General features: G+C 31.0%; 1 protein-coding gene across 1 annotated transcript; it reads right to left on the bottom strand.

Annotated features, from left to right (window-relative positions):
• Positions 1–8263: 8263 nt before the first annotated feature.
• Positions 8264–9743, bottom strand: LOC132622503 (protein S40-1-like). Its single transcript, XM_060337116.1, has one exon. The coding sequence runs from the start codon at positions 9106–9108 to the stop codon at positions 8590–8592; it is 519 nt and encodes a 172-aa protein (XP_060193099.1). The 5' UTR covers positions 9109–9743; the 3' UTR covers positions 8264–8589.
• Positions 9744–13368: the final 3625 nt, after the last annotated feature.

Genomic DNA, 13368 nt, shown 5'->3' with positions numbered 1-13368 from the left:
AAAAGAAGAAAAATATACAAGTAGAAATATATATAACAAAACCGTAAAGATGTTAATTTGACGATTGTTTTTACATACATTGTGAAGTAGCATTCATGAAATCCTTCTTGCTCTCCATTTTCTAATGAAATCGTTGTTACTGGGTCTAGACTCTTGAGAATTTTCTTGGATGCAATAGCTGAGACCCAACAATTTCACAAATTATAAAGCCTACCTCCATAACTTGCACAAACTCTTCATCTCCATGATCTCTACCAAACGTTTCAGGAATTTAATAGAATTAAAAGCTTTACGTTTTAATTAATATATGTCGTTTCTTTTCTTCGTACTTATCATTTTAGTTATGCATATTAGAAGTGCTGAGTCCGTTAGTATTTTTAATGCTGCCATTGCACTCTTTTCACGTAGTACATATCAATTAATTATGCATATTAGAAATGCTGAGTTGGGTACTGTACTATTTTTAATTCTGCCATTACACTTTTCACGTAGAAAAGTACGTTACATTATAAGAGTGGCAAGCTCCTGTCATATTAAATTTAGTAAGTCTTTTCAGTTGTCCATTATTAAACACAATAACTAAGATATAATTAGAGGTTTTGATTTTATAATTTGAGAAAAGACCAAAAAAAGGAGAAAAAAGATAAATAGGAATGGAGGCCATAGCGAGGTGCCACATCACCTTGTCTATGCCTAGCTTTATATTATATATAGATTAGGGTTCAAACCCAGAATCTTAGGGCTGCTTTCGACCACTTAAAATACTGAAGGACAAATATTAAAGACCAGTAATTTGAGGGGCAAAAATTAAAGACCAATCCCGAATAAGGACATTTACGGGAATGATCCTTTATCGTTCATTTTTTTTTTAGCGGATTCCCTTCTTTTGGGGTGGTCTTTAATTTTTGTCCCTCAAATTGGTGGTCTTTAATATTTTCCCTTCGCTTAACACCCAGAGATCCTGAGTTTGAACCCAGGCTCAGTAAAAAAAAAAAAACGCAAGGTATAAGTTGGGATTCGCAAGGCATAAGTTGGACCCCAACTTATGCCTCAAGGCAAACTTTTATCCAAAAGTAGGCCTTAAGGCAGAGGTTTGCGAAATTCTAGCAAAATAAATTATTATTATTATTTTTATTTTGCCTTAAGGCAGAGTTTGAAACCCAACTTATGCCTTGCCCTACGAATCCCAACTTATGCCTTGCAATTTTTATTTTTTTTAATTTTTTATTAAGCGGGGGTTCAAACCCGGAACCAAGGGACTTTTAGCGAAGGACAAAAATTAAAGACCACTGGTTTGAGAGACAAAATAAAGACCACCCCCCAGTGAAGGACAATGGCCAATTTGCAGGATTGGCCTTCACTGGGGGTGATCTTTAATTTTTACCCCTCAAATTAGTGGTCTTTAACTTTTGGCCTTAAGACCCAAAGGCAGAATTTGTATGGACAGTTTTGCAAATTTAATCCATGCAAATTCTGACTTAGGCCTTAAGGCATAATTTGCATTAGGCCTTACGAAATTTTGCCTTGCGATTTATTTTTTAATGAGCTGGAGTTCGAACTCATAACCTCGGGGTATAGGCGAAGGCCAAAACTTAAAGACCAACAATTTGAAGGACAACAAGTAAAGACCATCCCAAATGAAGCACAATCTGCGCAAAAAAAAGGAGAAATTTACGTGAGAAGTCACAATACCATAAATAAGAACATAAATAGCAGAACTTTTCATATTCTACAAAAATAACAATTACATATATAACACATTAAAAGAAGTATGTGAAGAATGGGAAGATCCTCAAAATTAGGGATTCAGCCATATCTTTTAGTCTTTATTTTCATTTATCCATCATCTAAGAAATAAACACGTCATTTATTCTTTGATTTAAGATAAACATCTGCTACGTATCAATCTTCTCCAACACTATATGCATGGTTTAAAACTTTTATAACTAAAATATACCATGTACTTTTATGGTATAAAATTTAATATCTAAAATATAGCATGTATTTTTATGGTATAAAATTTTTATACCATAAATATACAGGGTATATTTATGGTATAAATATAGTATATGACAATTCAAATTATTGTTATATTTCAGTACAATTTTATGGGATATAAAGGTTACATTGTATATTCATGGCATAAATTTGCTATATCAAAAGTACATTTTGTGATTTTTTTAAATTAAAATATAAATATTTTGTAAGATATAACTTTTATATTTGAAGCATACCACGTATAATTATGGTAAAGATACCATATATGGCAAAGTCAGTTTTCTATAAGGGAGAGGAAGGCATAACATAATTGTGGGGAGAGGAGATATTTTTGAGCAAAAAAATAGGAATAAAATCAATAGGTTTGTTAATGCTAGCCGTAATGGAGAGTAATATTGTGGTGAGAGGAGATATTTTTGAGCAAAAAAGTAAGAATATAATCAATAGATTTGTTAGTGCTAACTCTTCAACTGCTACTAAATGGTAACTAAATATTTCTGCTAACATACTTTTGTATAGTTACGTTTTTTTCCCCCAAAAAAGGAGGACATTCCTGCAAATTGCCCCTTATCGTTCAGTCAAAGCCCAAACAACTGGGGTATGTATAGTTGAGCCCATCTGATCAAATTTGTTTTTCTTCTTTATTATTTGAAATAAATCATGCTGGGGTAGTACGAACATTTAGAAAAAATAAACAAAAGAAAAAAGTAGAAATCGAATGGATCCATATACAGAACAAACATCTAATTGAAAGGTGCAAAATTTGACATGAAGTTTAAAGTTAAAATAACGATAAAACTATGTTGGTGTCTAGATTTCTCATGGTTTCATTCGAGGGAGTTTCATGAAGGGTTAGTAGTGGAATCAATAAGATTTAACAGTAAAATTTGAAACATCATCAACGGTGTTCAAAATTTAATATATAAGTATGAAAAATATTTTTTACCTATATATTAATTAGTAGTAGTAAAATTGTACATATACATGGTATATAATTTTTCGACGAAGAGTGTTTAACTGACCATTCTTTAATGTATGTGATTATTTCCCGTCGCTCCACTCTCAACCAGAGATTTCTGATTCGAGCCCTAAAAATGAAAAAGTTCTGGTCGGGAGCATTCCCCATAAAAATATCGCCCATTGGACATTTTTCGATCTTGTCTTTGAAAAATAGCCATTGACGCAAAGTTTAACTTGCACAAGCGCAATTGTTGGACATTATGATGGAGTTTACAGTAGAAGATGACACTCCAAGACAATTGCTTTCTAATTATAGGACAGAAAAGTGATTGTTTGCTATTTTTTGCGTTTTTTTCTTTAATGATTTTATGGGACGCAAATCTGAATTAATCCGAACCCAAAACAAATAAAAAAAAAATGAGTGGATAAAAAAAAAACTCGATATAATGAAATGTAATACACCAGTTAAATAGGTAGTATTAGATTAGCTAGGGATATTTAAACCTAATAAAGCATTGTGAGATCGGAAGGGATAAATAACTATGCGATAAGTAACTATTTTAGTTCAGAATAAAAAGGGAGTATAGCTACCGTCAGATCTTTCTATGCATCTACATTTTGTTATACCAGATAAGTTTCCAATATAATCGATTTTTCATGTCATATACTCATTTCATTCTCTAAACATCTTTTACCTGCAATAACGTCTATCATTATAAATTATAATGGGATTCTCTAAACATCTTTTACCTGCAATAACGTCTATCATTATAAATTATAAATGGGATTCTCTAAACATCTTTTACCTGCAATAACGTCTATCATTATAAATTATAATGGGATACTCTTAATTTGTAAATTACTTATCTCTAACAATCCCAGAGTAAATATCTCAAAAGGTCACTCAACTTTGAGTAATTATGTGGCAAAATCATTAAACTTTGCTACATTTCAATAAAATCACTCAACTTTGACCTTTACTCTCATAAAATCACTCAACTAAATGTGTCATCAAAGAAATTTGACATGGCAAAATTAATCAATTTTTTTATGTCATGTAGACATGAACCCCACAAATAAAATAAATTCATATTTTAATTTTGGATATACATTTCAGTTTTTTCTAAAATTTAATATATAAAAACTAATCTACTATTTTAGACACTTTACGTGAGAGCTAAGTTGTTAAATTTCAATTGACTCATTGAAAACACTAATGCCAACGGATTTATTTTTAACCTTAGTTCCAACGTATATTAACCAAAAAAATTATTGTTGCTTACAAAAGGAAAGGGTCCAACTGGTCCTATGTGGCCTCTTTCTTTCAGCCAGACCAATAATAACATTCACGTGTTTCTATATATTCTTTAATTATGATTAATTAATATGTATTTTTATTTTATTTATTTCTTAATTATAATAAAATTCATACATATTGATTTGGTGTAAATATCTTGTATGAGTAAGTCTTATCTATTAAATAGATATATGTAAACAAAGTAGAAAGATAAGAAAATAGAGACAAAAAGAAAGATTGTAGAAGCTAAAAGGAATGATAGTGCAATAAATAAATAAGAAAATAATTTCAAGAAAAAGAATAAGAGCACACGTAAAAATAAGGTAGAAACAACAAAGAAAATGAGTTTTAAATGAAGGGTTGGTGGGTGGATGTTGAGGTATTAAAATATGAATTATTTTTTTAATTTATGGGGTCCATGTCTACATGACATAAAAAAATTAATTAATATTGTCTTGTCATATTTTTTTGATGACATATTTAGTTGAATGACTTTATGAGAGTAAAAGCCAAAGTTGAATGATTTTATTGATATGTAGCAAAGTTCAATGACTTTGCTAAATAATTTCTCAAAGTTGAGTGACCTTTTAAGATATTTACTCAACAATCTCAATTAAATATCTATTCATATTTATTAAATTTATAATAAACAAAAATAGTTTAGTAATTACATTTTATTGAAGACATATATAACTTTAATAATTTTCTAAGTTTCAACGAAAAATCTGTAATGAAAAACTTTTATTTACGTGGAACATGAGAAAAGGAACTTTTTATATTCTGTCATCCCACATATTACACCTTATTATTATTGTATTAGCTTTTTGAAAATTTTACTTATTACACTATGAATACTGTTTGTGATTTTAAATTAATTTTTATAACAATAAGTTTTTGGATAATTTTTGTCTACATCAGGCAAATAAGATTTAAATATCAAACACGCACACACATCAGAGATCACTAATGTAATTTAAAAAGAACCATTATATATGAAAGAAGCTCAAATTTTTTGGGAAGCTGTAGAATGTACAGATGGAACATCGACTTGTATGACAAGGATTAAAGAGAGAAACCAAGGAGAAAAATCAGAATATACTACTGCCCAGTGTTGAATGAATGAAACTCTATGATTTTCGTCATAAGAAACGTTAGATTTCATTAAAGCTGTCCTCCTTCTTTTTATTTTTTTATTTCGTTATTTCATTTTTAAACCAAAATAACTCCTAAAGCTATGTAAACTGGTCTCCAATATATGCCCCTAAAGACCAAGAACCAAATTTTTGAATCAACAGTATTTTTTTTTGAGTGAATCCCATTTCCCCCCTAACATTTAAGGATTGGGAAACAATACCCCCCTCACATATTAAATGGGAGCGATAACCCCCTTATCCAATATTTTCCGGTGAGAATAAGTAATTAATTTCAAAAAAAAAAAAAAAAGTCACTAAACTAGCCATTGAAATGAGATTTAATCTTTGTTAAATCTTACCTATATTTTTCTCTATATGTCCAAGTTTTGAATCATTCGTCTCTCTCTCTCTCTCTCTCTCTCTCTCTCTCTATATATATATATATATATATATATATATATATATATATATATATTGTATATGTATATATTAACAATTAAAACACAAAATTTGTGGACTGGAAACAAAAAAAAGAAGATAATTCAATTGCTTATGTAAAATAGTGCTAAGTAGTAGTTATTAAATTTATCAATATATCTTACGACAAATAACAAGAGAAAGTTTCGCCATATTCCGTAAATACTTTTCTCATATACACATAGTAAGAGAAGTATTTACGGAATATATATATATATATATATATATATATATATATATATATATATATATATATATATATATATATGTGTGTGTGTGTGTGTGTGTGTGTGTGTGTGTGTGTGTGTGTGTATTATGAATTAAATTTAAAGATTAAATCAAATAATATTTAGAAAGATTTAATTTGTTTACTTTAATTTCACAGAAATATCGTTAATTTGAGTGTATTATATCAAAAATTAGATGATACTTAACATTTTATTATGATACAATGTCCTCAAACAAGCGACATCGATCACAATTTAACATAGATTAGTGTTTTTTAATATCGTCCGCTCGCGCGGGTACTGATACTAGACTGTATTTAGATTGTATAATAATTAAGATCTTTGCCCTCTAGTCCAAAAAAAAAAAAAAAAAAAACCAACGACATCTAGCTTGAAATTTATTAACAGATTTTTTCAAGCAGTTGCTATACATTGTTTTCAGCAAAATAGGTGAATGGGACAATAATAAGAGTTATATATTGTATTTAATTCTAGAAAGAAAAAAACAAAAAGACCTTTATTAAAAACAAAAGATTCTCACCGAAAAATATTAGATAGAAAAGTTATCGTTCCCATTTAATATGTGAATGAGGTATCTTTTCTCAACCTTTAAATATTAGGGGGTAAAGTGAAATTTACTCTATTTTTTATTTTCCTTTATTAAATTTTCAACATTATGATGTTCATAGGCCGTTGAGCTTTAATTCTAATAGTAATTGCGTCGTCACTTTCTAAATCAAGACTCAAGAAGTCATGTATGTGACAGCTACCAACAAGTAAAAGTTTTTATTCTTTCCTAGGTTATTCTAGAATCTAGACCGATTTTTTCATGGTACTATGTAGTAGTAATTGCTAAATAGCGAATTCATTTTTAAATTACTTTTAGATATTGTAAACCTTTTAAACTTTATTTCTAAAAATTATAGAATTGATAATTTATAAATTTATTACAAATAAATATCGTATTCCATTTGGAATAGAGGAACTATCTATATAGGAGTAAATTATAATTAAAGGACTCCAACCCCATTGAACTAACTTTATTTCTTGGTCTCTTTTAAATGTTTAAACCTGAATTTGCACCCCAATTCATACTTCTAAGTTCTAACTCATCACCTGGTGCCAACTGATGTTTTCTCCAATCTCCGCTCTTTACTTTGAAGACTTCTTTCTCGTACTTCTTTCAGTTTGATTTTAAGATAAAATCATAAACGTTACCTCATCTTTAGCACGAGCTTTATGTAAATATATATACTATAAAGAAAATACCCTTTTTCAATAAATATAACCCCTTTCTAAAAATATTCACACTAATCTAATGTGTTGATGAGCCGGACAGGGAGTTCATTGAACGCGGTCTAACCAACCAACAGTATTAGAAAAAAATATTTTTCCCACCGACATTCAGTGGAAAATTTATGCTATAAAATATAATTTTTCCACCTCATTCACACCGAACCAATTCACTGGAAAAACGCATAGTGAAAAACAGATTCTCACTGAAATGCTAGAAAATGTCATACTTTTTCCGTGTGAAAATACTACTATTTAAGTTTTTTTCATCAACATTCAGTGCGAAATAGACAATAAACATTTTTTAATAGGAAATCAATGAAAAAATAGAAATTTTTTAATACTGGAAGACTCTTGAAACAATTGAGTAAAAAGTCCCCAAGTAAGCGTCTTATGGCGAGCTAACAAGAATCCGAAGACAGTTGTATTTAATTTGTCCAAAAAAGAAGTCTTCTTACGGTGACTAAAATTAGACTACAATTTGTGGAGATATTAGCATTTAAAAGAGCTACGCTTTCTAATGAACTCTACCATGACTTCCGGCACTTCGAAAAATTCATATTAATATACTATTAGCATAAATATAACTTATATTCAATGAAGTTAAGCAGACAACAGATATAATACTGCAACAAAAGCTATTGACAACATGACTAAAAAGTTGAAGATGTAATTAGATTTTCCTTTGTTTGCTGGGGGCTGCTCTACACAACATAGTGGTTGTCGGAGGAGAACGACTCTTTAATTTCTAAATTCTGATTTGGGTTGTTAATGGTAATGTTTACAGTGTTACCAAAAAAAAAAACATGACTAAAAAGTAGTAGTTACTAAATACAAAAATCACTCTTTCATAGTCTATATATATATATATGATAACGGATAGCGAATACAAAAACATATGCTCCTATAAACCTTCCAGACAAAATCTCAGAGCCTGCCATTCTTTTTCCTCCAGAAAAAAGAACCCAAAACTGCATCTCTGAGCTCAAAATAAGAAGGCCATACTTAAACATAATGATGAAGAAAATAAAAAAGAAAAAGCAGATGGTGGACCTTTGGCTAGCTAACACATGCATACTATATGTCTATATATAATACATAGTAGTCTAATGGTACTAAAAATGATAACGACATATGATGAAGATGGATGGTCTAATTTAGTTAGTTAGGTGCTGCAAACATATGATGGTGAATAATACTCATACTATTCCAAGAAACCAGTCTTAGTTAAAATGGCATTCCTCAATTTACTAAGGTCCCTTCCCTTAAGAGTCCTTCCAACTCCTTCCATCATTGAGAATGAAGCAGCAATCTGATTTCTTGCTAGCCTTCTTGCTATATATTCATGTGGTGGCACCATTCCATCACCATAATCATCTTCTTCTTCATCTACATTAATACTAGTATCAACATTTCCATCACTAGTAGCAATTGATGATGATGAACCATGATCTGTTATAGTACTAACTCTTCTTGATTTCTTGTTATTGAAATTCTTGGACCAGTCTGGAATGTTAACAGGACTTGATGATGAAGATTTTTGAACCATGGACTTGTTACTAGTACTCCTACTACTACTAATACTGTTACCTCTTGGAATAATCACCTTTGATGAATTGTCTCTTTCCTTCACAAACGCCCATACATCTTCTTCTTCAAAGTCCCCATCTTTCTCAGTTTTTCCTTTGTTTCTGTTGCTATAGCCACCATTAAACTCATCCATTTTGGGGGTTTTAATTTGATCTCTCAAGATTAGAAGAATGAGTACAGAGAAAAAGGACACTTTCTTTGTTTGAAGTACCAAAAAGCTTGCCAGCTAGAAAGCCTTACACCACAACTCTTTATAGCTAAGAGAAAGGGTTGTTTGTTCTTTTCTTTTTCTTTTTTTTGGTATTTTTGGGAATCATTAAGAAAAAAGAAGAAGATGTAAGAGAATAGTTTCTGGAATCTTCCTTTGCCTTAGGTTCAATAACTCCAAAAAAAGGTTGAAGCTTTTCGTTGAATAGCAAACTCCACTCCAACCAAACAGAGAAAAAAGAAATGTGAAATGTTTTTTGAGTATGTTTTTCTGTAAAAACAAAGAAGATCCCAGATTTCAAGGGGCTAGTCTTAATCTGCAGCAGTATCAGAAGGAAAAAGACAAGTACAACAGAGTTTTTTGTATAGATAACTATGACATGAGCTTTGAAACTTTCATCACCCTCAAAACTGGAAACTGAAGCTCAAAAGCTAAAAAGAAAATGATGATTTTCACGAGTGAAACTGAAAACCAAAGAGAGGAATATTTTTACCAAATGAAAGTCCAAAACACCCACAGGAAAAAGAAAATATAAAAAGGAGAGTTTTCGAAAACCTCACAAGGCAGGAACAATTAGTTATAGGTGACCTTTTAATTGTGAAATTAGTATAGGTAATTTATGGGGATCATTTAAAAATAAAACCTAATTAAATTTGAGATTAAGAAATTGAAATTCAAAATGTATTTTTTCAAACTTCTTAATCTTTTACAAAATATAAAAAGACCCCAACTTAATTCAAAAAATCCACCAACTCCCTTCTCGTCCTCCCATCACTGCCCAGCCCTCCCCCCCCTCCCCCCCCCTTTCAATTTTTTTTTTAAATTTTGAATTTTTTATTTCCTTTTTCACCAGTCACCCCCCACCCCCACTCCCGCAACCAAAAAATATTTTTTTTGAATTTATTTTATTTTCTTTTTCACCAGCCGCCCCTTTCTCCTCCTCCCATCCCCCCCCCCACCCCCCACCCCACCCAATTTAATTTTTTACAGTCTTGGATTTTTTATTTGTTTTTTCATCAGCTACCCCCTCCTCTTCGCACCCCTCCCCCCCCCCCCCCCCACACCAAAAAAAAATTGAATTTTTTTTTAATTTATTTTATTTTCTTTGTCACCAGCCGCCACTCCCCCCTATTTTTTTTTTTAAAAAAAAAGTTTTGAATTTTTTATTTGCTTTTTCACCAGCCCTCCCCTCCTCCTCCCACCCCCCACCAAAAAATTATTTTATTTTCTTTTTCACCAGTCCCCCCTTTCTCCTCCTCTCACCCCTCTCCCTCGCCCCCAATTTTTTTTTAAGTTTTGATTTTGTTTTTTCATCCCCCTCCTCCTCCTCCTCCCAACCCTCCCCCTCCCCCCGCATAAAAAAAAAATAAAAAAAATTAATTTTTTTTACCAGCCCCCACTCCTCCTCCTCCCACCCCTTCCCCCCAATTTTTTTTTTTTAAATTTTGATTTTGTTTATTTATTTTTTCACCCCCCCTCCTCCTCCCAACCCTCCCCCTGATTTTTTTTTATCATCCCCCACTCCTTCCCCCCCTCCCCTTTTTTTAAATAATTTTTTTTTTTTTTTTTATAAATTTTGATTTTTTTTAAATTGATTTCTTTATTTGTTTTTTCACCCCCCCCCCCCCCCTCCGGCCAAAAAATATATTTTTTTAAATTTTGAAAAGTTTTTATTTTTGTTTTTTTTCACCCCTCACCCTTCAGGAAAAAAAAAGTTTTGAAGAATTTTATTTTTTTGCACCCCCCCCCCCCCCCAAAATGATTTTTCTTGAAAAGAAATTTTGAATTATTTTTTTTTGGTTTCTTACTTCCCCCACCCACCCAAAAAAAAAAAAAAATTCTTTTAAAAAAAAGTTTTTGGTTTTTTGCAACCCCCCCCCCCCCCCCCCCAAAGAAAAAATCTTAAATGGAAGTTTTGATTTTTTTTTGGGGGGGGTTTAGGAAATGTTTGGATAAAATCGAGGTTGTTGTTGTTATGTGTTTGTAGTGAATAGATGATTTTTCTGTTGTTGTCCTGGTATGGTTCAGGGTTTAGGAAAATATATCCAACAGATAATTTTTTGTTCTTGTCCTGGTATTTATCTGGTTCTGTTTGTAGAAGATAACCAACAGATTTATAGTTATTGCAATAAGTTCTACACTTTTTGCAACAAGTAGACAATCTGTTGCAACGACTCACTAATCTGTTAGACATAGCTTCAGTTATTTGCTTCTGTTTGTAGAAGATATCTAACAGATTTGTTGTTGTTGCAACAAGTTCTACACTTGTTGTAACAAGTAGACAGTCTGTTGCAACAACTACAAATCCATTGGACATAACTTCAGTTATCTGGTTTTGTTTATAGAAGATATCCAACAGATTTGTAGTTGTTGCAATAAGTTCTACACTTGTTGCAACAAGTAGACAGTCTGTTGCAACAACTACAAATCCATTGGACATAACTTCAGTTATCTGGTTTTGTTTATAGAAGATATCCAATAGATTTGTAGTTGAGTAGACAATCAGTTGGATATAGCTGCAGTTATTTGGTTCTGTTTGTAGAGGATATCCTACAGGTTTGTAATTGTTGCAACAAGTTCTACACTTGTTGCAACAAGTAGACAATTTATTTATGAATCATCAAATATTGAGGAAAGATATAGTCAAATTGGCAGCCAAACTGACAATCAATCCTCAGATCATACAGTTGTTGAAGAAGTTGCAACAAATTACTAATCTGTTTCAACAAGTTACTAATCTGTTCCAATAAGTAATTAGTTTGTTTAAACAAGTTACTAATTTGTTGCAACAGATAGTACAGTTGTGGAAGAAGTTGTAACAAATTACTAATCTGTTTCAACAAGTTACTAATCCGTTCCAACAAATAACTAAGCTGTTTAAGCAAGTTACTAATCTGTTGCAACAGATCATACAGTTGTGGAAGAAATTGCAACAAATTACTAATGATTTTAGTATATATATATTGATCACTAAATATAGTTGAGTTCCACTGTTTATCACTAAATATGGGTGAATCAAGTAGTTCACACCAATTCACTCTAATGATCACTCCATTTAGTGCGTATTGGACTTAGTTGATTATCTGTCCTGACCCAAAACACCATCAAATTTCTTAATTATATATATTGATCACTAAATATAGTTGATTTCCATTGTTTATCACTAAACATAGGTGAATCAAGTAGTTCATATCAATTCACTCCAATGACCACTCTGTTTAGTGCGTATTGGACTTAGTTGATCATCTATCCTGACCCAAAACACCATCAAATTGCTTAAGTATATATATTGATCAATAACTATGGTTGATTTCCATTCTTTATCACTAAAGATAGGTGAATCAAGTAGTTCACATCAATTCACTCCAATGATCACTCCATTTAGTGTGTATTGGACTTAGTTGATCATCTATCCTGATCCAAAACACCATCAAATTGCTTAAGTATATATATTGATCAATAAATATGTTTGATTTCCATTGTTTATCACTAAATATAGTTGGTTTCCATTGTTTATCACTAAATATGGTTGATTCCCTTTATTGATCACTAAATATGGGTGAACCAAGTAGTATTTGTTGCAGCAAGTATAGTATCTGTTGCAGCAAGTGTAGTATTTGTTGGAACAACTGTAGTATCTGTTGCAACAACTGTAGTATCTGTTGCAGCAATTGTAGTATCCGTTCTAAGAATACACTTAGAATTGCCCATCTAATCCATGAAATTACTATCTAATCCATTAAGGATGTTTGTATATATATATATATATATATATATATATATATATATATATATATATATATATATAAATATCGTTGATTTCATTTGTTTAACACTAAATATGGGTGAATCAAGTAGTTCACATCAATTCACTCTAATAATCACTCGATTTAGTGCATACTGACTTAGTAGATCATCTTTCCTGACTCAAAATACTATCAAATTGATTAAATATTATATATTCATCACTAAATATCGTTGATTTCACTTGTTTATCACTAAATATGGGTGAATCAAGTAGTTCACACCAATTCACTCTAATGATCACTCGATTTAGTGTATACTGACTTAGTAGATCATCTTTTCTGACTCAAAATACATCAAATTGATTAAGTATTATACATTGATCATTAAATATAGTTGATTTCCTTTGTTTATTACTAAATATGAGTGAATCAAGAAGTT

The sequence above is a fragment of the Lycium barbarum genome, chromosome 12 (assembly GCF_019175385.1).
Source record: "Lycium barbarum isolate Lr01 chromosome 12, ASM1917538v2, whole genome shotgun sequence".
In the NCBI taxonomy this organism is placed as follows: Eukaryota; Viridiplantae; Streptophyta; class Magnoliopsida; order Solanales; family Solanaceae; genus Lycium; species Lycium barbarum.
This window is presented reverse-complemented; position numbering and strand designations above follow the sequence as displayed.

Coding starts and splice junctions, on each gene's coding strand:
- LOC132622503 (XM_060337116.1), bottom strand. CDS start 9,108: ATGGATGAGTTTAATGGTGGCTATAGCAACAGAAACAAAGGAAAAACT.